The following is a 27,049-nucleotide window of genomic DNA, read 5'->3' on the forward strand; positions in this document are numbered from 1 at the left end:
TTTTCAGAGGACCTTTATTCCTGCCTTATGGCCCAGTATACCGAGTATGAAGTCAATCAGGCAATCCAGGCTGTTTCAGACGGCCAAAGCCTAAGGAAGGCAGCCCGCGAATATGGCATCCCAATTACCACCCTCCACAACCGTCTCACAGGCACCCAGGCAAGGGCAGCAGCATTTTCAGACCTTCAGAGGCTTTCCCCTGACCAGGAGGCTAAGTTGGCTGAATGGGTGCGAATCCAGCATGCCCTTGGTGTTGCCCCAACCCATCAACAAGTGAGGGCATTCGCAGAACGAATCCTCTGTGCTATGGGGGACAAGGAGCCTATAGGAAAGGGCTGGATCCATGCCTTTCTAAAGAGAAACCCATCTATCAAGGTCCAGAGAAGTCGCCTTATTGACTCTAGACGTGTTAATGGAGCATCTACTGAGGTTATCAGGGACTGGTTCAAACTCCTCGCCATACCAGAGGTCAAGGGCATTAAACCATCCAATAGATACAACATGGATGAGACTGGTATCCTTGAGGGCCAGGGATCTAATGGGCTGGTGCTGGGCATGTCTGAGACGAAGTCTGTACGCAAGAAACAGCCTGGATCAAGGGCATGGGTATCCATCATCGAATGCATCTCTGCCCTGGGCCATGCCCTTGATCCCCTCATTATATATAAGGGCAAGACAGTCCAGCAGCAGTGGTTTCCTCTAGACCTTGGCCCTTATGAAGGATGGCAGTTCACTGCAACAGAGAATGGATGGACTACAGACGACACTGCAGTTGAATGGCTGCAGAAGGTCTTCATCCCTCAGACTATCCCTCAGACTGCCTCCCAGGGCAAGGAGGGCCAGGAGGGCAAGGAGGAGGCCAGACTGCTGGTTGTTGATGGCCATGGGAGTCACACAACGACGGACTTTATGTGGCTCTGCTATATTAATAACATCCATCTATTGTTCCTACCACCACATACCTCCCATGTGCTCCAGCCACTTGACCAGTCAGTCTTCAGCCCTGTAAAGGCAGCCTATAGGAAGGAGCTTGGATACCTTAGTCAGTGGAATGACTCTACTATTGTAGGCAAGAGGAACTTTATAGGCTGTTATCAGAAGGCTCGTACTGCAGGTATGACGATGCAGAACATCAGAAGTGGTTGGAAATGGACAGGGTTATGGCCTGTCTCTATGGCGAAGCCTCTGATGAGCTCCCTCCTACTCCCAACAACACCAAAGCCATCAGCATCTTCAGATCAGGTCAGCAAAGGGCAGTCTGGAGGCAAGGAAGGCAAGGAAGCTGAAGGATGGGCATCTGCGTCGTCTGCAGTAGTGTGGTCGACGCCAAGGAAGATGAAGGATCTGGCTGGGCAGTTGAAGCTATTCACAGAGCTAGAGAATGATGCCTTCACTCAACGCCTTCTATTCCGGAAGGTGAAAAAAGGCTTCAGCGAGCAGGCCTATGAGCTGGCTACTGCCCAGCATAAGCTGGAGCTCCTGCAGGCCCAAGTCACCAATACTGCAGCAAGGAAAAGAAGGACAGTCCAGATCGACCCAAACACCAAGTTCGCCAATATTGAGGACATCCAGAAGGCTCAGATTGAGGCTGGCGAAAAAGAGGATATCACAGATGAATCCAGCGACTCTGATACCCCTAGTGAAGCTGAAAGCTGTATTGTGGTGGCATCTAGGCCTAGTCAATAATTAATTGAAGATGGTGGTGATGTTGGGGATAGCTTCATTCTGGGTGTTCCAAATGAGGGGGTGTTCCAAAAGTGGGTATGTTGACTTACTGCGGTGATTCTTACACTAAATCAAGTACTTCGTTATGTGGAATCTTATCCCTAGGCTCTAGTCTCTAATGCTTATAGGTCCTTAACAGTAGCGACCGTGACAAGTTGAACAGCTAAATATATCTGCTGGGATATACATAGAGAATGAAGAGGGGTTTAGAAATAATAAGAGGAAACTTTCTGTTGGAACTAGGGATACTTGCTTCTCTGAAGTCGATTTCGTCTACATCTCGCAGGTGGCTGATGAATTTCATGGTCATGTGATACACCACACAGACTGACAGAAAATATCTTGAATTTGGACAACGATGCAATGCCCCGATATATGCCCCGATTTATGGCAGGGTGAGAGCGCCATTGGATATGGCCGGCCACCCACCATCATCTTGGGGGTCTTCTAACATAGAGGGTTAGTTACGCAAGCAATGGGATAGGCTACACTATTCTTTCACGCGGCCGAAACGGGATCAAACGGGATCAAAAAGATCTGGACTTTGGTCGCGGGACGCCCGCTGAGTTGTACGTCTCGTGGGAGGCTCATGGCTTCAGGATGCAGGACTCTGTGGTAGATCGAGGTCTGGATCAATGCCCAAGTGAGATAGATATCTTTTCCTTGCAAACTACGAGCACAAAGCCAGCGCCAAAACACCACAACGATCGTTGCGCCGTACCAACGAATTTATCCAGCCACCATCACCCATCAAAAGGGCCTAAGATCCCATAATCATACCCTCCCGTCGCCCCTTTATCTCTCAAATCGGATGTAGAAAATGCCATCACAGCCCGTTCCAGACCGAACCCCGGAGCACCGAAAAGTCCCCGTGGCGATCGCCGACCTGGACGCCGTACCGTCCCTCCTCCAGCCTCCAAGCCTTTGCCGCCTCGTCCCAGTAGCTGCACGCCACCTTAACCTCGACCTCGAGCACCACCTCTCTCGACTCTCCCGGCTGCAGAAGCACCTTGTCGAACGCCTTGAGCTCGCGCGCCGGCCTCCAGACGGCTGCTGCCTCGGCCGGCGTCACGTACAGCGGCACCACCTCTCGCCCGGCCCGGGACCCCGTGTTGGTCACTGTGACGGAGACGCGCAGCTTGGAACCACCACTCGTAGAAGAAGAAACGGAAGAGGAAGGAGGGGGAGAAGACTCGTCGACCACGGCCACCGCGAGGTCCGAGTAGCTGAACGAGGTATACGAAAGCCCGTACCCGAACTCCCACCTCGCCCGCCTCGCCGCCTCGGCGTGCCGGTATCCCACCCCGAGACCCTCTGCATACCTGAGGCAGAGGCTACCGTCCTCGGTCTTCGTGGCCGGGAAATCGCCGAAGCTGGGCGCGTCCTCCAGCGTCCGGAACCACGTCGTCGCGAGGCGCCCGCTCGGATTCGTCTCGCCCGCCAGGATCTCCGCCGTCGCCCGCGCGCCCTCCTGGCCCGGGAAGTGCGCGAGCAGGACGGCGTCCACGTCGTCGACGACGGCGCTGACGTCGATCGGGTTGCCGCAGTGCAGCACGAGGACCGTCCGGCCCCGCGAGGCCGCCGCAACGGCCTTGATTAGCGCCGTCTGGTTCGCCGGCATGCGGATGTCTTCGAGGTCGTACCCCTCGGACTCGTACTGCTCGTTGCGCCCGGCGTAGACGATGCTGACGTCCGACTTCCCGGCGAGCTCGGCGGCTTCTTGGATGGCGGCCTCGTCGGAGCGGTACTCCTCGAAGCAGAGGGCCGCCGCGTAGGGCGTGGGCTCGCCCTGGACGAGGTGGTCCCAGGACCTGTTGGAGAGTCTGATGGCGTAGGCCTGGCCCGCGTTCATGGGAATCTGCACCCTCGTCTCGAGTTTGACGTGGTTGAAGATGAACTGCTCCGTGGCGATCTCCTTCTGGGGTCCCGAGAGGACTTCACGCCCGTCCACGGTGAGGGAGAACTCGCCCGTCGCTCGTACGGCGAGGGTGTGTTCCCCTGTCGTTTCGGGCGTCAGCTTCGTGCTCAGCTCGACGCGGGAGCCGGGCACCTTCAGCCCGGGCTTGAACTCGCCCAGCATCCAGACCTCGGCTTTCTCCTGGAACTCGGTCAGGATGGGCTCCGGCGCGTCGTCGTTGTAGTACCGGACGTCGATGCCGTGACGCCCGTCGTCCGAGGTGAGCTGCGCCGTCGGTGCGAGGGGGATGACCCGCCGCGTCCGGACGCCGGCGTGATATCGGACGTTATTGTCACCGTGGAACGTCTCCTTGAGGACCTCGAATGGCGAGTGCATGTACTGCGGCTTGCAGGAGGCACTCCCGCCTCCGGTGACGACTGGGGTCCCGGCAAACTCCCCGATAAGGGCGATCTTGGGCGCGTCCGAGGGGCTGATCGGCAGGGCCCCCCTTTCGTTCTTCAGAAGCACGATTCCTCCCGCCGCGAGCTCCCTCGCCAATTTGTTCGTCTCCTCGCTGATCTCGGACCTCTCGGGCCGCTCGCCGTGGCAGCTCCGTGTCCGGTTCCGGAGGTCCAGCATCTTGAGTGCCCGGGCGTCGATCTCGGCCTCGGTGACCTCACCGGACCGCACCGCCGCTGCCAGTCTCTTTCCCCTGAACACGGGGAACGGCATTTCGAGATCGAGGCCCGCCTTGATGGGCTCGACGACGTTGTGCACCGCGAACCAGTCGGACATGACGATGCCCTCAAAGCCCCATTCCTTGCGCAGGACGCCCTCGATCAGGGGGCCGTGTTCGCTGCAGAACGTGCCGTCGGCCTTGTTGTATCTATCACCAAGCGAGATAGTCAGCCATCGAATCTCCAACAATACTCATACCCACCGCCAAGGAACTCACGCAGTCATGATGCCTGTCGGGTTCGCCGTCCGGAGCAAGTGCTGCCACGCCGCCATGTACACCTCCCGCAGCGTCCGGCCGTCGATGCTCGCGCGCACGTCGTAAAAGTGCCGCAGCGTCTCCGAGTCGTTGCACACAAAGTGCTTCGGACACGAGCCGACGCCGCGGCTCTGCACGCCATTGACGATGGCGCCGGCGAGCTGGCCGGACAGCAGCGGGTCCTCGCTGAAGCACTCGAAGTTGCGGCCGGCGCGCGGGTCGCGGTGCATGTTGATGGTCGGGCCGAGCACCACCTGCGCGCTCTTGTCGCGGGCCTGGTGTGCGAGCTGCTCGCCGAGGCGGCTGAGAAGTGCGGCGTCCCATGTCGAGCCGAGGCACGCCGTGTTCGGGAAGCAGGCCGTCGTCATGTCTGCCGTGAGCCCGCTCGGACGGACGCCGGCGATGGAGTCTGCGACCTGGTGGTTGGTGTGAGTCTCTGGAGTCTTAAATTCTGTTTTCATGAGTGAGACTTACTTTGATGGGAGGAATGTTCAGTCTGGGGACGCCTGCTGCGGTTGAGAAGTCCCTTCCCGAGAGCAGGGTGATCTTCTCATCGAGGGTGAGCTCCGAGAGCAGAGACGTGAAGTCTCTGTCTTCGACTTGAGACGTCATGAGGATGATGAGTGAGAATGGGAGTGAGAATGGGAGTGAGAGTGAGGATGAGAGTGAGGATGAGAGTGAGAGGATGAGAGTAAGAGTAAGGATGAGAATGAGAGTGAGTGATGTTCTGTCGGACTATCTAAAGGGTGTTGTCCTAGACAGAGATAGAGACTCTAGACTCTAGGCTGACTCGTGATGATAGTAATAATGGTGACAATGGCCGAACAAAGTCTAGGGCAGCGTGCGCCTTTAACATTGAAGCAGAACAGGTCGTATATGCGATTGTTTACTCCGAAAACACCGTCAAAATATCCGCGTCTGTCCTTCTCCATGTGACGATGGCAACAGTCGGCCAATCGCCCCCCCGACCTGACCGACCCCGGAATCTCCCCCGCGAGATCGATCCCCGTCTAGGGCAAAACTCTCCGTCAAGTCCTACTCGACCCCACACTCAGCTCCAGTTGCCTCGGCTTTTCCGAGTGGCACGGGGGACTTCCCCGACTGTTGCCGGCCTTCCGGCGTCAGCAGGAATCTCCGGGCTCCATGCACGCTATTTAAAAGGCCAAATACGCGTTCATGGCAATCGTTTCCGGCAGTTGTCTGGATTGCATACGTCTGTCAAGCCGTCACTTGGTTCGCCATCATCTCTGGGGACGGGACTCGTGAACGGTTCTGTCACAGCTTCAATTCGGCCATCAGCCGGACGAAGCAGGCAACAGCAGGACAAGCAATGGCACACCATTGCTAGAGTCTAGAGTCATGTTTACGGTTTTCCCCTATGGGCGTGCGAGTGTCTGCATGACTATCTATCTGCGGTCCGGCTACTGCATCGCCCTCGGGTCGTCGAGGGCCATGAACAGCGAGTTCGTACCCTCAAAGTCGGCGAACTGCATCGCGAACCCGAAATCCATCTCGTTGTCCAGGATGTTGAGCGGGCCCCAGTAGTGGTTCAGCTGGAGCATGGCGTCCGCCGGCGGCATCGCCGGGATCTGCTGCTGTTGCTGCTGCTGCTGCTGCGCCGCCCCAGCCCCCGCTCCCGGCGTCGACGAGGCCGAGGCCGAGAACCGCTTCTCGGCCTTCTCGATGGCCTTGTGCAGCAACTTCGCCGACCGCAGGGCGACGACGCACTCGTCCATGGTCTCGAGGATTTCAATGGCCATCGCCACCAGCTTCAGGAGCGCCGGCGCCTCCGCTTCCGTGGCCTCCTGCGTCACGTATACCAGAATCATGGACGCCGCGAAGACGGTGTACGTCGTGTTGTAGAACCTGGGGCCGGGGGTGGTTAGTTCGGGACAGGACCCAGGCAGCTGGCTCTGGTAATGGGGGATAACGTACCAAGTCCTGAAAAAGTCGTGATGTTGGTACGTCTGGTAGATGATTTCGATGGTCTGCTTGGCCGCCTCGAGGCACAAGTGTATGCCCTCCTGCGAGCCTGGGATGGACGCCCTCTCGGCCGACGTCGATGTGAGAATGATCGACCCAAAGAGGAGGATCCTAATGTTGAGGAAGCCTGTAATCCGCATTAGCAACCCGGGATCGCGATGCAGTTCTGGTCCAAAGACAGCAAGCACTCACGCATCGTCAACACGAGTCTTTGCCTCTTCATCCACTGCGCCTCTCGGACGCTCTTCAGCGACCGTGGCTCGACCGAGGTCGTCGGACGGATGGCCTCCGGCAGGTCCTCAGCCCACCGCTGCAAGTCCTGGTCGATCTGGTGCGCCAGCTGGACCGTCCGAGGCACTGTCGTCTCAGGAAGGTAGATTCCCAGGCAGATGCTCCTGATGATCTTGGAGTAGTCCACCATGCACTTGATGATGGCGCACGACGGCGGGTCCACGAGCTCCGAGCCCCCGGCGGAGGACTCGGTTTCCGCTTCCCCGATGACTGGGAACAGCCGGTTGTGGTACAAGTCCGCCCCGAGCGTGTCTGGTCTACCCATGGAGAAGGACATTTCTCTGTGACAAGTCAGCGTGTCGGACGCGCGTGTGAAGTTGGCCTCCGCTTTGTCCTCACGTTTCCAATGAATATAGGCCCCTGGAACTACTGTTAGTGAACCTCTCACCTCTTCTGATTTCATCGGGCTTCTTACCACCACGTTCTCGACTCTGCTCTGAGCAGAGCTGGTTCCTTTTTGACATCCGCCCCGGGTTCTCGGTTGATGCCCATTGCGAGCGCTGTCCTCACCGCGAGTCCGACGTACATGTACGACCCTGACGCAACCACGGGTTAGGAGATCTCGCGTAACCTGACCAAGCAAGACACATGACGGATTGCTTACAGTGAGCGTTCAACTCGTTCTGACAGACTTTCGCCTTGTAAAACGACATGTCAGTCTCACAAACAACCAGCGCCTAACGGTCCATCAATCAACTCACAAGAAAGAAGTAGCACTGGACCATCTCCAGGTCGGTGACCATCCCCAGCTGGTCGCACCGCCTCTTGGCCTCGTCGAAGAACCTCCGGCTCCACTGCAGGTTCCCGACCCCGTCCACCGGCTCGTCCTCCCGCACGCCGACAAGCGCGCCGAGAGACAGGATGCTATAGTACAGCGCCACGAAACTCGACGGCTCGCGGACGTCGCCGGGCCGCGCCCACAACTCCTCGCAGCGGTCGAAGAAGAGCTTCCGGTCGAGGATCGGGTGCACGTAGTGGATGCTGGAGAAGAAGCTCTGCAGGAAGTGCCGGCACTGCGGGTAATGCGTCGTTGGCCGCGTGGAGGACCTGGCCTCGGCGGTGGTAAAGGCGGCGTCGGCGGCGGTGGTGGTAGAGGAGGACGCGCCGCCAGGGGTCTGGGTCTGGGTCTGGACCTGGTCTGTGGCTGAGGGGGACGAGAAGGCCGGGTTGTGGAGGTTCGACAGAAGGGTCCCCGCGTCCGAGCCGAGGTCCGGTGAGATGACGGGCTCGTCGTCGCCGGTCCGCTGCACGTGGGAAAGCAGCGCAACGGAGGACGAGCTGCCGTAGAACTCGACGTTGCGCGTGTGGCGGTTGACGCCCGAGATCTCCTGGCCGGCGGCGTTCCGTGACCGGGCGGCGTTCGAGGGCGACCCTCCGGCCGCGGTACTTCGGGACAGCCGTCTCTGGAGACCGCGGTCGTCGGGCGAGTATCCGTCGGGGAACTCCGGGGCGGCGGTGTTGGCCATCGCCGAGGCGTTGTCATCCGTCGATGGCGCTTTCACGGACTCGGCGATGGCCGAGAGCCTCTTGACCTGTTCTTCCAGCTGTCTCACATATCTAGACAGGGGGTTGTTGTGAGATGAGCCATGACTCTAGGTGAGGGTTGTGTTGAACCAAGGGTTGCGTACTCTGGAGTGAAAAGCCTCCTTGACATGTCCTGGCCTTTGTAGACACATGTCGCATTCCGATCTGAATTGGACCCCGTCAGCCTCACACAACGCACACCAACACACAAACACACACCAACACATCCAGATGAGGGATTTGACGCATCGCAATCTCCAGTTAAACATACTCTTGCAGTACGTGCAGGGGTACAGCTCATCGCACTTGTTCTTCTTTGCCCTGCAGAGGTCGCATGCTCGGGCGGCCCGGGGGCGGCGGACCTTGATTCCCGAGTTCTGCGTCGTGCGTTGGGTCTCGGCGCCGGCGTCCATAGATGGGTAACAGGGGGGGGGAGGGGAGCAGAGGAGGGGGGTAACTAGATCAACAGCGTCAGGCCAGAGTGGTAAGTTTTCCTGACTTTTTACGATTCTCGGAACACCCGCGTTCGAATTGATTGGAGTTATTACGTGGGCGGGGTGGAAAAAAGCTGGACGTTGTGCGGAAAGGTGAAAAGTTGTTGTCGTCGACACGCATCCGAAACAGGGACGACTCGCGCCAGAGATCGGCCTCCACCCCCGCACAACAAACGGCGGCTGGCAAGCAGATGCGGGGAATGTTTTAGTGGGGTGACATCGTAGTTAGTGTGTGTGTGTGTGTGTGTGTTGACCTAGAATAGACCAGGAGGGAGCCAGGGATAGAGACGGGGTCAGTCATTCTTCAGTCATTCTTCAGTCGGATGTTGGTGAGCTTGGTCAGCAGCCCCTGTACCCATCTTCTCAGGGGTTTCAAGTGGTGGTTCAAGCATGCGTTGTGCTCTGTACAGTCAGTACCTGAAGTTATTATTGGAACGGCGAGGCCGAGGGCGACTTCAGAAGTGGTTGATCCAGGTCGACTCCAGAGCAACCAAACCCCTCATGGATGTACTTACAAAAGAGGGGGAATGGATGATTCCAGCATGGACCATACTCCAACACAGTATCGGTACGCTGAAATGCTCGCTGGTTCTATCATATTAGACGAACCTCATGATCTCGTTCACCTGATCCCTTGGAGTTGAGGCTCTCTCTGTTAACTTTACAGCATGCAACTCATCTCATTCACCAGCAAACTCCCGCTCCCACTTCCATCAGTAATCACTCGTCACAAACAATCCCTGCGGGGTCGAGCCGACTCCACCTGGTGCCGGGAATTCCGGGTTTGTTTACGTCGGCTTTGCCGCCGATGTCGCATCGACTGGAGAAGGGCCGAAACATGTGGGATTCATCGTCACACACAGCGTCGATCAACAAGCAACTTGCATAGTCTTGCTCCAAACCCCTGGCAGTACACAACACACAAGAGTTTAGAGTAGAAAGTAACTGCGGTGAAATGCGCCAAAAGAGTTGTCCAACTATACGTGCTGTCTTTTGTACGTACTGAAGCAGTCTTCACGACAACTCCGCGTATGTACGTGTAGAGGCATCCGTAGACTATTGATAACTCGAAACAATTGCGACCAAAAAGAAACCACCCCTCCCCTGTGCAATAAAACCTCTTCACTCCGTATCCGCAGGTCCTTCATTGAGCTTGTACTTCTCAAACTTGCGCGCCGAGATGCCCAGCTCGAACATGATGTCCAGCTCCTCGAACGTGCGGCCCTTGGTGCCCGGCACGTCAAAGTAGAGCACGAACAGCATCAGGATGCCCATGCCGAAGAAGATCCACCCAATATGCCCGCCCATGTTAAGCTGGTCGACGTTGAAGAGGTACGGCAGGACGATGGTCCAGATCGTCGACACGACCGACGAGAAGGCCACGCCGATGCCGAGCGACTTGGCCCGCAGCTTCGACGCCGACACCTCGCCCGCCACCGCCATGGACGCGCCCACGGCGGGCCCGTATGAGATGGACGTGAAGACGAGCGCGATGCCAATGACGAGCAGCGACGTCTGCGTCTTGGGGAACGCCGCCGCGACGCCCATGGCGAAGTACATGGCGACGCAGACGCCGACGCCGAAGAACATGAGCGGCCTGTGCCGCAGCCGCATCATCAGGAACGCGTTGACGAGCGCCGAGACGACGCCGGCCGCGATGCCGACCTGCACGAGCATCAGCACCGTGGCGCTCGACAGGCCTGTCTGGTTGAGGAAGTAGGGCGCGTTGGACGAGAGGACGGCGCCGATGACCTGCGGGACGTAGAAGCAGATGAGGATGATGCGCGTGCGCCGCCAGTTGGTGCCGCGGAAGCACTCGGCGAACGAGGCCGCCTCGAGCTGCATCCGCCGCTCCGTCTCGACGTTGTCGATGATCTGCGCCAGACGCGCGTCGATGTCCTCCGACGGGCCCGAGAGCTGCTGGAGGGCCTTCCGGGCCTTGTCGTGCCGGTTCTTGAAGACTAGCCACGTCGGGGACTCCGGGAGGAAGGGCAGCCCGAGGGCGATGATGCCGGGGAACGCCCAGGCCGCGGCGAAGACGACGCGGAAGGCGGACTCGTCCATGATGGCGACGCGGGAGAAGCTCGTCGAGATGGCGATGAGAAGGCCCAGGTTCTGCATGTTGAGGATTTTGGTTAGAAACGTCGTTCCTTCAAAGAGGGGAGGGGAGGGGTGTAAAAAGAAGATAGCTTACCATCATGATGGTATTGACCGAGAGAGCCATGCCCCTGATCGGCAGCGGCGCAATCTCGGACACGTACGTCTGCGTCGTCGTTGTGAACAGGCCAACCGAGAAGCCCGCGATGATCTTGCCGCCGAGGAACTGGGGGGACGTCTTCGAGACGAAGGTGACGGCGATGCCCGCCGCGGCCACGACCGAGGCCAGGAGAATGACGGACCGGCGGCCGAGCCAGTCCTGCATATAGCCAGCAGCGAAGGAGCCAAAGATCATCATGACGTTGTACATGGCGCTCCAGGCCGACTGCCAGTAGGCCGGGATGATGAGTTGGCCGTTGACTTCCGTGGCAAAGGTCTTCCTGCGAAGGGGAGGTTGGTGCTTGTTAGCTGAGTTCTGTGTGCTAAAGGGGGGGGGATATGAGTATGCAGATTCTACTTACTGGAATGCCGGCATCGCCAGACACACGGAGAGTGCAAGGTTCTCAAAGCCAACAAGAGTGGAACCGACTGAGAGGATGCCATTGTTAGTCTTCTATGCCGAGACGTTTGTTACTGGGGAGGGACAACTTGCTGTTGGCGTAGAGAGTCCAGAAGACGATCTTGGGGTTTTGACGGAGGCACTGCCACGCGCTCATCTGGCGGTCCGTCTCCCGCAGCGCGTCCTCGTTGTGTTGCACGTCGATCTTGTCAACAATGAGGCCATCCTTGCGGGGTTCCTCACGCGGTGAGTCCATATCGAGGACGACTCAACACGGAATTTGGCCGGTGGTTGGTCGACCGCGAGTTGCCTCTGTCGTCGGCGGAGTAGTAACGCCGACCCGGGTTCGTTCGAAATGTGCCCACGACCCAGCGTAACGCACAAACAGAGAACTGGACAAAGTTGCAAAGAAGGTTGGCTGGCTGTGTCGGATGTCGAGCTCTGGCTTCTCAAGGGACACGGGATGTCGGTGACTCGAGTCGCCGATGTTTGATGGATAGGGAGGTGGGTGGGATATCTGTCACTATCCAGAAACCCCGATTTCCAGCTGGGTTGATAGACATCGGAGAGTTATATCAAGCTTTGACCGGCTCGAGGCCTCGACGACAACCCACTGACTCTGGGCAACGCTGGCCCCGGGATCGATCCGGGCGACGACCGGAGTTCCCGGCTGCACCCCAGACTTTCTTCAACGCTTTGAGAGGGGGAAGACAACGCGGGGTCCCCAGATAGTACTAAGCTGCATTCGATCGGCATATCAAACTAGTGAATGGGGCCTGTCTGCTGCAGGCTTGACACGCACACATACAGATATGAAGGTACAAAAGCCGATGTAGTTCCCGTAACCCGACGGTTGGTAATCTGTGCCCAACATTTCACTCGCTGACAGTTCCACCGAGGTGTGCTACGGATCATCCGAGAGACGCGAATTGCGTTTCGGATCGATTTGGACTTTGCGCGTGACAGCATGGTTCAAGCGTATGTAGACTACAACTCGACGGAAACTGGGCTTCGGCAAAGGGCAAAAGTAAGTGGTTGCGTGCTTGTCCACGACAGTCCGAACCGGCAGCCAAGCCGAAACTGAGTTAATTGCATTGCCCTATCGGACGGCTCAGACTCGCTCGATCAGGCTCTCCAAGAATTCGAACCCTTCCCGCTGCAGGTTCCACGTCTGGGATCCCACCTTCATCCTGGCCGCGAACGTGTGCTCCTCGCCCGGGATCTCCCTCAGGCCCGATCTCACCCCCTTTTCCCTCAGCGCCTGGAACAGGCCCTGGCTGAGCTCGAGGGGCACCATGGTGTCCGCCTGCCCGTGCACGATGAACGTCGGCGGGAACGAGGCGGTGATGTTCCTGAGGGGGTCGACGGCGTCCCAGTTCCCGTCGGGCACGATGGCCTTCATGACGTTGCCGCTGGCGATCTGCGTCATGGCGAAGGCCTGTCTCGGGTCGTCAAAGTTGGGCGGTCCCTGGGCCTGGCCCTCGAGGGAGACGCCTCCTTCGATGGGAACAGGGTCTTCGTCAAAGACCTTGTTGAGGAAGTCCTGGGTCAGACCAGGGGGCAGTCTGGCGGCGACGTGCGGCAGAGGCTTCTCCCAGAAGGGGTGCGTGAAGTTGCTGGGCCCGTACATGTCAAAGATGCCGGCCACGGGCCGCGGCACTCCAAAGCCCTGCGATGGAAACGAGCATGTTAGCACGGACTACCCAAACTGCCGAGTGCTAAGTCTGATGTATGGCACGTGGGCGACGACATACCAAACTGAGGGCTAGAGTGCCACCTGACGACGTGCCGAAAGCAAACACATGATCATTGTCGACGGTGTGCGAACCCCCCTGTGTTGTGTCGAGGACCCTTTGGAGTTGGCCGCTGTATACCCACTCGAGGAGATCACGGCAGTCCCTCATCGGACCGTCCAAGAGGCTGACCTGGGGACACAGGCGGTGATTGGGCGCCAGCACAATCCACCCTCTGTCGAGGCAGTCGGCCACCTGGTCCCTGTTGACCATTTTGGACGAGCCGAGCATGAATGCGCCACCGTGGATGTTGATGACTACACACAATGGCCTCGTGAGTCTGTCGGTCACTCTAGTAGAGCTGGCCAGGGTTGTAGGGGAAGCATACCGACCGGGTGTGATGACTTATCGGGACTCCCAGGCGGGGGCAGGTAGATATCCACATCGATCTCTTGTTGGCCTATGGTCTTGTAGACCGCTCGAAAAGGGGTTGTTGGGCTCGCCATGATTAGAGACTCGGTCACCTCGGCTCGTTGTGGGAGGTCCTTTTGGGGGCGTTAGGCGGTTTGTGAGGGGGGGGGGATTTTCCCTTATGCACCCACACAAACTCGCGGAGAGAAATACAAACACAGCCGTAAGAAGTCCGGGGTAACAATGTGGCGGGGACAACCTAGATAGCTTAACAAAACCTCGATGGAAATGGATGGCGGACCTCGATGCTCGTTGGATTCTCCCACCGAGAGCCGGGGGCCGTCCGGCAGTTAACGGCAGATGAACCGTGTGGCAAGAGGAGGCGACGACAACGACGCAGCGGGAATTCCGGAGGTGTTTCGGGTCTGTTCCGGCTCGTACCCGGGAACTCCGGTATCCCGCACGGACGAGCCGAGGGGAGTCTCCAAAGGCGCAACGCAAACCAAACCAGCGGGTCCGGCGGGCGGAGCTGGACATCTCCCCGCGCCGTTGAACTTCCTTCGTGGCATCAACTTGCGGAGAAACGAAGCTTTGTTAAAGGCTGGACTGGCGCCTCTCGCGTTTCCCCAGACGACCTAGTTGACAAGTTGTCGCTACAACAAAAACAAAACCCCCCTCCCTTCTCTCTATTCTCAAATCTCCAATTTCCAATCAAGGTCCAAGAACTCCCCCTTGAGCAAACCCCACTCACATGCTTTGACGTCAGAAACAAGCATTATTCTCTCTCCCCGATTCGTTGGACACATCACACCTTGCCCACCATGAGCATCCCCATCCATACCACACCCCCTGATGCCAGGACGAGCTACATCATCGACCAGCTCGAGGGCGAGCGCATCACCATCCCCGGCAGCAAGGGTGTCTTCCGCATCCTCGCCTCTTCAAAACAGACAAATGGCGGCATCGCCGTCTTCTCGAGTGGTGCCGTCTTGTCAGATGCCCCCGGCTTCCACTGGCATGCCGAGGCCCACGACGTCTTCCTCGTGACCAAGGGTTACCTGAAGCTATGGAACGGCGACAAGTGCCGCATCATGGGCCCCGGCGACTTCGCCTACGTCCCCCCTGTGAGTTTTTTCTTCTTTTTTTCTCCCCGGGACTCTTTGGTTCGCAAGCCCAAGGGACAGCATCCATCTGACTGTGACGCAGAAAGTCGTCCACAACCCCGAACTCCTGGGACCCCATACCGAGACCCTGGGCCTCGTCGCGCCGGGCGACTGGATCGACTTCTTCCGCTACGTCGGCGAGCAGTACCAAGGGCTCATCGTGCCGGAACACGACGACCGCGACCTCAAGAGCCTGCTGATCCCCAAGGTCATGGCCGCCAAGGACCGCTTCGACGTGCACTTTGAGCGCAACTACGCGCCACCCGAGGTCGCCGACTGGCAGGACTCGGAGAACGTCCTCCCGGCGCCCCTGGAGCCCTACTTCCTCCGCGCCAACACGGGGCCCAGGTACATCCTCGGCGGCGTGCTCTCGCGGCCCTTCATCAACGCCTCGCAGTGCGGCGGCAAGTTCTCCATCACGAGCATCGAGTCGTCGAAGCTGTACAAGGACTCGCCCCTGGCGAGGTGGCTGACGTTCCCGACGGTGGACCACTGCTTCTGCGTGCAGGAGGGCGTGTTGAGGGTCAAGCTCAGGGAGTCGGGCGCGTGGACCGAGGTCAGGGAGGGCCAGACCCTGCTGGTCTCGGCCGGCCAGGCGTTCACGCTCGGATACGGCAGCCGTTTCGTGAGGGCCATCGTGTTCACCAACGGACCGGGCATCGAGGCCTTGATCCAGAACGCCGGCCAGCCGCTTTCAAGTTTTGTCCTGCCGGAAGAAAGCGTTGCGTGGGAAGAAGACAAGGTCAAGCGGGCGAGTGAGGCCTTGGGCGTCGTGACTGAAGCGTTGTAGCGCTTCCGAGGAATATCAGCCTGTAGTTATTATACCATGAATTTATGCCATCAAGAACAGAATCAACCAGCCGTGGCTCAAGGAAATACAGGCCGTCAGCATCTGGGGCTGGTCAAGCCCTGGAGCCGTCCAGTAGCCAAACATTGTGACAAGTTGAGAGCAGGCTCACATCTGCTAGACATTTGTAGGTTGACTAACTGATCCGCCACACTACAAACCAATCGCCCGTCTGATAACAGCCCCATTGGCAGCCTTGTGAAGGAGTGCCAGCATCTTTTTGCGAGAGACGCCATCAGAAACCCCCCACAACGTACCCAATGATCATGAAATGCTACCTTGACGCGTTGTGTTCGCCCTATTGTTCATGCCACACACTATTTCACAACGGGTTTGTTCTCTGAGGGCTCGGGCTAATCGCATTTGCTCGATTGAAAACAATGTCAACATGCAACAGGGCTCAACGGTCTTATAAAGAGTTGGCGCTCGCGCGCCACTTGGAACTGTAAATTAGCACGAGGTTTCTAGGGCTGTCCTGGAAAAGAGACACAAACGAGCCAGGTTGAAAGTCTCTACAAAACAAACCAACACATGCATAGGGTCGGGCAACTTTGACGAAAATCAGTTGACAGTGTTGGTCCTTGATCTACCCATACTGGACATAGAGTTTCTGAAACTTGATTCCCCTGATCAGTGGCACAAATCATTCAACCTTGACTGTCGACCTTTGGCTCATAAGCTTCTGGGTGTCTTCGAAAACTCCAGCTGTACCCAACTTTTATACAGATTTCGCCTCAAATCTCTCCCACAATCTGTCAACTGAGGACAGCATTCACACTACTGTCACCTTTTTTCTTATGGAGTGAGGATCGACCGCAGAATTCGTATCTATAAGTGACCTCCGCTTTTGAGGAAAACTTGATGCAAAGTGAAGGGTACGCTGGGAGCTGTATACCCAGGCGAATGAAGCTATTGTGAGTTAGTCTGCAACACTTGTGTAAGCAGATGTGCCTGATGAAGGCCGGGATGGCCCAGACAGGTAATAGGTCAGAGGTGTCTGAACGGGTTGGGAGCTTTCACGGCATCTTTCTATCACTCCATCGCGGCATTCCTAACTACCGCGGTAATGCCTTCACAGCTTTGTTAGTGTTTTCTGGCCTCTATCCTCGCATCTTTTCCCAAGGCAGAGCAGCAGCTTCCTGCCGGCATTCGAGTCGACCTTGTCTTCCCACGCAACGAGAGGTACGCGCCGAAGCAGTGAATCCCGACCAGCTTGGACACCGTCTGGCCGCTGCTGGACGCTTCTTTGTCGATATCGGGTTTTGAGAGAGAACGATGCTAGATCGAGAAGCCAGTTTCACAGCACTCAAAAAAACGTGAGAGAGAGAAAGCGTCTTGGGCAGAACCTGTAGTTGAGCGGACAACAAGAGGGCGGCCCCGGGCCAGAGGAATCTGCCCCGAGTCGGTTTCGGATGTAATTCTATGGAGGCCTTTGGATAACACATTAGACCAGGTTAGCCGTGAAGATTGTGAGCAAAAAGCTAGCGTGGCATGAGTTTGGATTTCTAGTTTTCAATTGGTAAGCAACACTGAGCTCGTCCCAAAGTCATTATCATATGAATGTCAGCGACGACAAGCAGTTCCCACTCCCCCCCGTCTTTAAACCAGACCAACGCTAATCGCAGCCAACGCAAAGTCCATGAAGCCCGCGTTGGTGTCCAGGATGTTGGTGTTGAACTCGGCCGAGGTCGGGTAGAAGTTGCCGGAGGGGCCGAACTCCAAGGTGTATCCGTAGACCTTGTTGACGCCGGGCTTGGCCCAGAAGCGGGAGAAGGCATAGTCGTCGCTGGCGCCGGAGGTAGGGTACAGGCCAACGGCCTGGATGGCGGTGTAGGCGCGGCCGCCGACGGCCTTCATGGCGTTGACGGTGGCGGAGGCGACGGCCCGGATGTTGGCGAGGTCGGCGGCCGGGATGTACTCCTTGTACGCGGCATCGCCGACGGGACCGCGCTTGCCGTCGTAGGCGGCGTTGAGGAAGTTCATGGCGGTGGAGGTCGTCTGGTCGTCGTCGTCGCCCCAGCTGTAGAGGAGGTCGCCGACGGCGGAGTGGATGTCCATGAACCACCTGATGTTGGGGAAGGAGTCGTAGACGGAGACGAGGTTCTTGGTCTCGGGCTCGGAGGCGGCGGCGGTGCCGTAGAAGGTCTCGGACCTGGGCGAGGTGGAGGCGGGGGCCTCGGACGGGTCGAAGTACTTCTTGAAGTTCCAGAGGAAGTCGAAGTTGCGGTTGATGTCGACGCCGACGGAGGCGCCGCTCGAGCCGGACTTTGTGTTGCGGTTCTTGCGCCAGAGGGAGCCGGACGACTGGTCGTAGGCGACGCCATCGGCGTTCACGAGGGGGAAGAAGACGATGCCGGCGGCGAGCACGCTCTTGACCTGGGCGTTGGTGTAGGACTTCTTGCCGTAGACGAGGCCGCTTCCGGACTTGTTCGCGGCGAGCAGGTCGGACACCCAGTAGATGATGTTGTCGGGGCCGCCGCGCTCGCGGGCGTGGACGGCGGCGCTGAAGTACAGGTGGTACTTTGACTTGTCGGTCCCGGCGCCGACGTAGTAGGCGTACTGGGTGGCGCCGTTGAAGGTCTTGGAGGGCAGGGTGAGGGAGCCGATGCCGTAGTTCCTGACGAGGGCGTCGGCGGCCGACTTGATCTCGGCGACGTTCATGATGCTGGCGATGGTCTTGCCCGAGGCCTGCGTTCCAAGGCCGACTGGCGAGATGGTCCCCGCAGCGAAGCGATCGCCGGTTCCGATGGGGGCGTTGGCCCTCTTGTCCAGCGTCCTCCTGTGAAGCGAGACCTCCGGCACCATCTCGTACTCCTTGGACAGATGCTCGATCTGCTCCTCGGTCAGCCACGCATGGAGCTTGTAGTGGCTTCCATCTTCGCTCGGCTTAGCGACGGCCCTGCAGCCAAAGTCGTATGTGTCGTTGCGGACAATATCCCTGCGTATGCGGTTTAGTTGGGTTTATCTTTTACTTGTTTCCATTCTTGACATGATACTACAAAAAAAAAACAAAAAAAAAACGAATGTGAAAATAGAACTTCCAAAACAATTGCTAGATGAAGCCTTACCTAAAGTGCGAAGGCGTCGGCCCTTGGAGATAAACGGGCAGAAGCTCCCCGAGCACTACAGTGCTCTGAAGAATCAGAGACGCAATGAGAGAGTACTTCATGATGAGCAAGCGGATGAAAGCGAGGACATGAGCGGGACATGGCCAAGAATGTAAAGACGGGGGGGGACTAGGCCTGCTTTCATAGTTTTCTCACAACGTCCATCAAAGGCTGGCCGTCCCGGTCAAAAGAACTCATTCTAGCAACTGGTCGTCAACCATCCAACCTCCCTGCTCACTCACGGGAGAAACTACCGAGTGATTATCGCAGCTAGCTAAGGGTCCCCCCTCCCCCATCTATGCCACCTGCTGCAAAGGGCGTAGCGCGGTTCTGATTTCGGTAGGTGGGCGAATCATTTATATGGTTGCGGCACACATCCTGTGCGGAAAAGCAAGAATTGCCTAGCACGGAGGACTACAAATACCACCTTCCTCTCCACAGCATGAGGCGATTGCTGAGCACCTCCTCTTTACGTTGTCGCTCCCGATGTTGGTGGGCCCATTGCGACGATTATGTGCGGTGGTGTTTTTTTCGAGCGGGATTTCTTTTGACTAACAAGTAACAGGGGGCATTCATTCTCTGCAGAGTTGTTGGCCGTTCAGATTGGTCCAGAGGTTAGTTCTATTATATTAAGGCACCCTCCCTCAGTCCAACCTCGATTCCGCGCTAGAAAAAGCACTGCCGCCGAACTAACCATGGACGGCTGGCTACAAGGCCCCCCGGGAGCTGAAGAGCGGCACAGGGGGACATCGCGGTAGCTATAGCGGGTAGCAGCAGCTGCAGAACCAAGCTTTTTAGTGGCCGCCTTGGACAGTATGGTTGGTTGAAGTTGGGATTGTACGCCGTAGACGGTGAATCGGCCCGTCGTTGAGACCCGGGCACTCGGCCAAGTCTGTGACTCCAATTCCCGAAGTAAAGACTGACGACGCCACGTTTTCGAGTGTTTCCTTGTTAAGCTTATTGGCCTAGTCGAGGCTCAGCCATGGCTTCATGATAGTTCAGATGGTGCGGCTTTGTTTTGGCGGGTGGGGGTGTAGCTGTTAGTGGGAGCTTGGTGGGGGTCACCTGGCTTAGGTAAGTTGCGGGTACACACACCCACTTCTCTTTTTCGAGTATTGCCTGGACTATGAACAGTGCCAGTGTTCGAGTTGGAGGCGAAAACGAGATGAAAAACAAGATGGGCTGGTAGCGGAAACCCTCAGACGATAAAGACATTTATAGTGTCACAAATAACGAGGATCTGGTTAACGACCCTGTCGAACTTAACTTGGATAATAATTCAGAGACCAGTCATATGGTGCAGTGGAATCAGGATGGTGTAAGAGAAGCACGCATAAGCACATAATGCAGTTTATCACAGTCCGTTGGCTCCTATAAACACTGACTTAAACCACTTGAAGATGAATAGCGCATTAACATAAGCATTCTTTCATTGCACAAGCCGATGACTGCCTAAGCACGACCCATTCTGTGACATGACGCCTGGCAATACCATTCGATGTGAACCACGCCAACACAAACTCGAATTCGACCCCCAAACGTTCAACAAGCCTGTCAGTCGACGCCCAACACATTTATGATTCGATTCTCTCCGCCCATTGTCCATAGACGTTTGAACCAGCTGTCCTCTCTTTCAACCAGCTCTTGCGGAACGCCCTGTTCCACCACCTTTCCAGAGTCGAGGACCACGACTCTGTCGAATTTCATCACCATGTCGAGTCGATGGCTTATCATCAAGATCGTGTAGCCCTTGAACTCGTTCCATATGATCTGCTGCATCTTCTGCTCCGTCTCGGCATCGACGCTGCTGCTGAACTCGTCCAGGATGAGAAAACCGCCACAGTGGCTTCCTTGATCAGTGCTGGGCGTTGACTGCAGCTCTATGTCCTCCTTACCAGCCAGGGGCCGGGCCGAAGCCACATATAGATCCCCAGCGCTCGCCGAGAATTCACGCATGCGCACACGCTTACGCAAGACCGCTCTCGCCAGGCTGTACAGTTGTTTCTGGCCCTGACTGAGAGTATCGGCGTTCATTGAGGCCCCGAGCCCGCCTTGGTCGCGGACCAGTTCCCAAAGCCGCACGGTTTCCAGCACCGCTTGGCACTCTTCATCGGTCGCAAGCGTGAATGGGTCAAGATTCACTCTGAACGACATGCCTTCCGGAAAGAATACGGGATCTTGGGGTATCGCAATGACGCGTTGGCGCAAGGTGACGCGGTCAACGGTGTGGAGAGAGACCCCGTCGATGTTAATGTGACCGGAACAGGATGGTAGAGGATCAAGGAGTCGCAGGAGAAGTAGGACGAGTGATGATTTGCCACTGTGCATGGTGCAAGTCAGCAAAACCAATCCTGTGCTGAGATCAATAGTCGTAAATACTCACCTGCCAGTACGTCCGCATAGTGCGACCTTTTGACCAGGCTCAATCGTAAGCGTGAGGTTCTGAAGAGCAAGATGGCTGTGGTTCGAATCTGCGGTTTGCACAATCTCGTCCGGCGTCAAGTCTTGACGATATCTCGAAGATTGTCAGTTACATTATCGTAGCATCTCCCTTTGCGTCCGTCAGGGAGGGAACTAATGACAAAAGATTCACTTACGTGTACGACGCCGATACTGTCTTGATTTCGACCAATGCCTTTTCCGGCCACGAAGCCGGCGGGACAACGTCTTCGCCCGCCAATGCCTCACGCGGGGTATTTTCGGAAAACGATTTGAGCCTCGCCACGGCGCCGATGGAGGTCTCCAACAGCGTGTACTTCTCAACCAGGTTCGCCAGCGTCCTCCCAAAGGACATGATCGAAACCATACCCGCGCCGGCAAAGCCTGCATTGGAACGCAGTTGCGTCGAAAGGGTCACCACAAGCACGGCTATCATGGCGACAACAATGCCCAGCACAAACGACAACCAGCGCTGTACCATGCTCAAGAGGTATTCGGGCCTCTGGGAATCGTTCACCAGCGAGCTATTTAGACGCATGGCTTCATTCGTCCAGCCGAATGCACGGAAGGTGACCACACCTCGAATCGTGTCTATGAAGTTGGTGCTTTGGGGAGGTTGGTAGATAAGCAAAGTGCCCATAAAAGCCCATTTTTACGGAGTGTTGAATACTTACTAAAGAGGAGCCTTTGCTTCCAAGTCCAACAGACGCAGCTGGCGGGAAGTGCGCAGGTAGAACCGCTGGATACCATACACGATGGCCATGATGAAGGGATACGAGATCATCACGAAGGGGGATGAAGTCGCAATCACAGCAGCTGCTCCCAGCCCCACCCACACTTGGAGTGACGTGTTGGTGAGGGCCTGTGGAAGCTCCCCATCGACGAGGGTCATGTCTTGCGAGAACAAGTTCGTCACCTCCCCCGTATCCGTCGTCGTGAAGTAGCGCAGGGGCGCCGCGAAGACGGCTCGGAGGGCTTCTTTGTGCAGGTTCGCTCCGGAAACCCTGATTATGACGATGAACCCAAGAATCGCCTCCGCAATCAGAGAGCCCAGTCCCAAGCACTGAAACAGGGCGTAGAGGCCGACGTAGAACGACGTCGAATGTGCCGGGCTCGTGGAGGACACATCTTCGCCCCAGTACTTGAGCCATATGGTAGGGGAGTTGTACAGGAAGCCGAAAAGGATGCCGAAACCAGCAAAGGTGAGCATCCACCATGTCCCGATGTTTCGGCAGTAGAACCCAAACACCGCAGCATCGCCCATGATGCGGGCGGCATCTTTGTTCTCCTGCCGATCCTCAGGTGCTGTATGAGTGTTCTGAGGCGTGGGACTATCGGTTTTCAGAGTTGATGCAGATCCAGTTGGTTTCCCGGGATCGGCGCTGTCGTCAGTACCAGATGGTCCTACTAAGCTTTGGATGGTTTCTTGCCCGCTGGCAACAACACGATCAAAGCTGCCTTTTCTCTCAAGGGTGCCATCGGCGGCCAGCGCGATAACATAATCAGCCGACCGGAGATGTTGCGTAAAATTAGTACAAAGAACAGCGTTCGCACTTCTTTTTTTGAGCATCCCGTCAGGACCGAACACACGGCGAAAGACGTGCTGCTGTGTATCAGCGTCAAGGGCGCTTAGGACATCATCGAAGACAAGGAGGTCGTATTGCCCGTAAAGCGCTCTCGCAATGGAGACCCTCTGTTTCTGACCTCCACTCAGACTGACCCCATCGCTGCCGACTTCTGTCTGGTCGCCCTGGGGGAGAAGGTGAAGGTCCTGGGCAAGCATGGTAGCCTCGACGACGGCCGCGTATCTTGACTCGTCCACGACCGTGGAGTAGCCAACAATGTTGTCCCTTATAGACGCGCTCCAGAGGAACGGGGCTTGTTCGCAGCACCCAACAGTGCGGCAGTTGATGTTCAAAACGGTTTGGCCTTCTGCAATGGGGGTTTCGCCGAGTAGCGCCTTGCAGAACGTGGATTTTCCGGAAGCAACTGGGCCGATTACCATGGTGAGGCCGGGAGGAATCACGACGTCGATGTTTTTCAGCACAAGCGTCTCCTCGGTCCAGCCAAAGCTTCCGTTGATTATCTTGGCAACTGGCGTAGTTCTTCTGCCCGAATTCAACCCTTTGGGATCGATGAACACGTCGTAGTCTCGAAAGTCATGCCTCGATTCCTGCTGCAGGAAAGACTGCACTCTCTGCAGGCACGTAAAAGCGGCGAGCAACTGGGGAACCAGTTGGAAGAGCGTCGACAGCGGCTCTGACAGCAGGAGCAGATACGATATGGAGGTGAAGATTGTCGTGACGTCCAGATCTCGAGCAGTGACGGCCAAAGTGATGACGGGAGCCACCAGAACAGGTGTGAATCCAATGCCCACCGAGGCGACCAGGAACCATCGGAATCTGCCTCCCACCTTCAACTCCTCCAGCCTCAGCGAGTTTATGGTGTCCTCGACCGGGGCTTCCAATCCTGATATCTTCAGGTGTTTCATGTTACCGATGACGTTCGCCGTATGACCGATGCGCTCTTGGATCTTCTGCATCCAAGCCAGTTGCCGGGGCCCGATATATCGCATCAAGACGGTGGAGCTGGCAACGCATAAGGAAATGATAACAATGGGTACGGCGAATGAGGCCCCGAGTTTCTTCTGAAGCAGCCAACAGGCCAGACCGGCTTGTATTGGATTGGCCCAAAACTCGTGGAACTCCATCAGGCCCATGCGGACTCGCTCAATGTCCGCACTCATCAACGTCAAGGCAGCCGAGTTATCTGGTGTGGAGACCTTGGCCTGAATTGTCTTCCGGTAGACCGCCGCAGCTAAATAGGCGCGTATCATACACAAGAGACGCTCCTGGAAATACCAGTACAAGGCATTGGCGATTGGAATGCCCGTGTAGACGATGAATGTGGCGCCTATCAACCCATAACCTCTGTTGGCAACTTGGCTGGTCTCCTGTTCCTCGAGGTTGTGCAGGAGAGCCTCCAAGAGAAACGGCTGACAGAACACAAGCCCAAGGAGAGCGATCCTGGGAGCGACTGGCATCAATAACGGGACGACCAGGGTGCTTCCAAGTGCCCGGGCAAGGTCGTGGCTTTTCTCTCGGAAACGCTCTGGCTCCAGCCGGCGAGTGGTCTCCTGCAGAGTCTCCACTGACAGACTCTTGTCGAGAGGAAAGAGATCCGGCACAGCCAAGACTTTTTTGTAACCGGATACGAACAGCGAATTCAGCCACGAGAAGGTCGCAAGTCCGAATAGGCCGCTCGTCTCCTCTGGACTGTGATCTTTGCGGTTCCAGCGGAGCCATGGCAGCTTTTCCCACGACTCTGACAAAATCAAGACAATCTTCCAGACGGCAGCAGCGGTGAAGGTCCGAGCGATGGTGATCTCGAGATTGGTGCCTGCGGATAGCCACAGTGTTCGGACTTGGGCAGCATCCAAGAGGATAGTTGAGATCAAGAATGTATTGAGCAAGACGGAGGGTCGCGGGGAGCGAGAATGCTCAAAGAAGCTCAATCCTAGCATACATAGCGCTGCAATAAAGCTAACGACAAACGAAACGGTTGATAGCTCCGTTGCCTGGGCAGCAACGTTGAGGATGAGATTGACCAGTTGTAAGATTGCGTAGATGGCAATTGCAGCCTTATGGTTTGACGAGTTAGCACAAGTGACCGGTACAAACGATGGCCAAGAGACATACGAGCTTGACGCATTGGAACTTGACACCGCCCACGACCTTTGGTCTACAGACCAGGACTATGGTTCTTGGAATTGAAAGAACGGCAAACAAGGTAGAGGGTAGGATTGTCAGAAAAATTCTCTCGAACTTGAGAGTAAAGTCGAAGTCATTGCGACAACCTTGGACACTTGGCCCAATGGAGTCGTCGCTTGGGCAAGACGCGAAGTTCATCCTGATGGAGCCAAGGCGTGTTGTGTTGTATGGTGATTCTTGTGCAAGTCCGTCGTGATACCGTTTCCCCACAGTTTTGGACCGAACGGTGGTGTTTGCGACAGCAGAATTATCCGGGTGGGTGGGTGCAGGACCAAAATCTTCTCGTCCAGCTCAATGGCGGCGTTTCACCATAACTTTGGGTCGGTGTCTTCACGGGTAACATTTGCCGGAGTCACCCGTCGGGCAGACGCGCAACAGGGGGGGTATTCGTCGCGTTCATTAGCGTCTTAATTAACCTCTCGGGGTATTGGTCCGACGTTGACATTTGCGAGTCGAGACGCGCAACAGGGCATTCGTCGCGTTCATTGGCGTCTTACTTGGCCTCTCGGAATATTTGTCCGACGTTGACATTGCGAGTCGAGACGCCCAAAAGGGTATTCGTTACGTTCCATAGCGTCATGAGTGCAGAGTAGCCTCTCGGGATACGTACCTGTAGTTGTGTGACGACGACATGGCGAGCCGAGACTTTCCTTATCCCCCCGCAGATCCAACCTTGTTGCTTTCTAATACAGTGACTTACCAGGGTCATAGTAAGGTTATGTGGACATCATGTTCCTAGTTTAAGCTTTCTTAGTTTAGACTTAAGTTGGCAGTTACCGGTTGTGAGCCGTTTGGGTTTTGTCTGCTCCAGTTCCTATTAGTTAGTTTTCTTTTAGAGTTGCCGTAGACAATCGGAGCACTCCGTTGGGAAAAGGCTGGTTTTACCCCCCTTGCCCATAGCGGCTACAAGTACCAGGCCAGGACTAGTCGCACACCTTTGGACAGGGGCATCGTCCGATCAAGAAGATGGGGTGATGGATAGCGTTCAAGAATCAATACCCTGGCATACGCATCGTTTCAAGGAAGTGGGTTGATTCAGGCCTAGTTGAAGGAAGTTGCTGACCCCCCCACATGCACGCTTAGTAGCTGGCGAAATCCAAGATATTTCCCTCAGTAAGTGTAAGTATCGCGGAGCAGGTCTCCTCCTCCGACCTACCTGTGTAGCCATGACTCGAATGGTAAACAAGGGCAGCGGTCGCATACCGGGATGGTCTCTCATGGTTATGCATGATAGTCACACTACAGAGTACGATGGTAGGTTCTCTGTGCGTGCTGCTGGAATTGGCGAATCAGTAGATTGCCGGTAGATAAATCCGTCGGCAGCACGCACAGGCCCCATGGTTGCTTCTGCCCCATGACGCTCGCAAATGCCCCGCCATCGACACCTTATTTCCGCTGGCCCCTACCTACCCTGGCAGGCCCCAAGAAGAAGCAAAAGCAACAACACCAAGGATTCCATCACCACTTTCGATCGGTGGCCCCAACTTGTGAATATTGCCAGCAATTTTGCCAACAGGTAAGATATACAATCTAGTGTGTTTTGCTTTCACCCTACAAGCGAGCAGCGGAGCAACTCCGCTCAGAAACCTCGCACCCAAGGCCTGCCTGCCTCCTGGCCCAAGCCTACTTTGGTGCAGTCGTACATCGTATGTATACGGTAAGGTTTGCCTGCAAATCAAGCGTCACGCAAGGTTGGCCCAAACAACCCTGCCCTTGTCAGATCAGGCCGACAGCGATCGGAGTACGTTCGTGAGTAGTTAGATGTACCCATGCCGAGTTGAGTGTGGCTGCACCTGAACAGCCTCCGACAGCGATCGGAGTACGTTCGTGAGTAGTCAGATGTACCCATGCCGAGTTGAGTGTGGCTGCACCTTTACAGGCTCCCACATGATGTACACACCGGAAAGCCTTTTTGCCCACAATCATACGGAGGCGCTCCTGGAAATCGTCTTCACTTGTAACCCATGATGAACCCTGAGCCTCGAGGGAGAATCCAATCAGGTGCTGGAAAACCT

General features: G+C 56.5%; 7 protein-coding genes across 7 annotated transcripts; 1 reads left to right on the forward strand and 6 right to left on the reverse strand.

Moving 5' to 3' along the window:
- Positions 1-2,551: 2,551 nt before the first annotated feature.
- On the reverse strand, positions 2,552-5,228 carry CH63R_13179 (Beta-glucosidase; the record flags this gene model as incomplete). The annotated part of the gene is made up of 3 exons (XM_018308153.1): positions 2,552-4,508; positions 4,578-5,032; positions 5,091-5,228. 3 exons carry the CDS (start codon positions 5,226-5,228, stop codon positions 2,552-2,554), a joined length of 2,550 nt encoding a protein of 849 aa, XP_018152570.1.
- An 809-nt stretch (positions 5,229-6,037) lies between these two features.
- Positions 6,038-8,827, reverse strand: CH63R_13180 (C6 transcription factor; the record flags this gene model as incomplete). The annotated part of the gene is made up of 6 exons (XM_018308154.1): positions 6,038-6,726; positions 6,792-7,426; positions 7,467-7,528; positions 7,592-8,447; positions 8,519-8,552; positions 8,686-8,827. The coding sequence occupies 6 exons, from the start codon at positions 8,825-8,827 to the stop codon at positions 6,038-6,040; spliced, it is 2,418 nt and encodes an 805-aa protein (XP_018152571.1).
- A 1,203-nt stretch (positions 8,828-10,030) lies between these two features.
- Positions 10,031-11,820, reverse strand: CH63R_13181 (Maltose permease; the record flags this gene model as incomplete). Its single annotated transcript, XM_018308155.1, has 4 exons — positions 10,031-11,023; positions 11,103-11,487; positions 11,527-11,593; positions 11,640-11,820. 4 exons carry the CDS (start codon positions 11,818-11,820, stop codon positions 10,031-10,033), a joined length of 1,626 nt encoding a protein of 541 aa, XP_018152572.1.
- An 855-nt stretch (positions 11,821-12,675) lies between these two features.
- Positions 12,676-13,803, reverse strand: CH63R_13182 (Polyketide synthase; the record flags this gene model as incomplete). The annotated part of the gene is made up of 3 exons (XM_018308156.1): positions 12,676-13,233; positions 13,319-13,614; positions 13,686-13,803. 3 exons carry the CDS (start codon positions 13,801-13,803, stop codon positions 12,676-12,678), a joined length of 972 nt encoding a protein of 323 aa, XP_018152573.1.
- Positions 13,804-14,529: 726 nt separating this feature from the next.
- On the forward strand, positions 14,530-15,661 carry CH63R_13183 (Cupin domain-containing protein; the record flags this gene model as incomplete). The annotated part of the gene is made up of 2 exons (XM_018308157.1): positions 14,530-14,832; positions 14,915-15,661. 2 exons carry the CDS (start codon positions 14,530-14,532, stop codon positions 15,659-15,661), a joined length of 1,050 nt encoding a protein of 349 aa, XP_018152574.1.
- Positions 15,662-17,317: 1,656 nt separating this feature from the next.
- On the reverse strand, positions 17,318-18,887 carry CH63R_13184 (Zinc carboxypeptidase; the record flags this gene model as incomplete). The annotated part of the gene is made up of 2 exons (XM_018308158.1): positions 17,318-18,656; positions 18,787-18,887. 2 exons carry the CDS (start codon positions 18,885-18,887, stop codon positions 17,318-17,320), a joined length of 1,440 nt encoding a protein of 479 aa, XP_018152575.1.
- A 3,050-nt stretch (positions 18,888-21,937) lies between these two features.
- CH63R_13185 (ABC transporter) lies at positions 21,938-25,172 on the reverse strand (the record flags this gene model as incomplete). Its single annotated transcript, XM_018308159.1, has 2 exons — positions 21,938-24,904; positions 24,963-25,172. 2 exons carry the CDS (start codon positions 25,170-25,172, stop codon positions 21,938-21,940), a joined length of 3,177 nt encoding a protein of 1,058 aa, XP_018152576.1.
- Between the last annotated feature and the right edge of the window lie 1,877 nt (positions 25,173-27,049).

The sequence above is a fragment of the Colletotrichum higginsianum genome, chromosome 9, assembly GCF_001672515.1.
Source record: "Colletotrichum higginsianum IMI 349063 chromosome 9, whole genome shotgun sequence".
In the NCBI taxonomy this organism is placed as follows: domain Eukaryota; kingdom Fungi; phylum Ascomycota; class Sordariomycetes; order Glomerellales; family Glomerellaceae; genus Colletotrichum; species Colletotrichum higginsianum.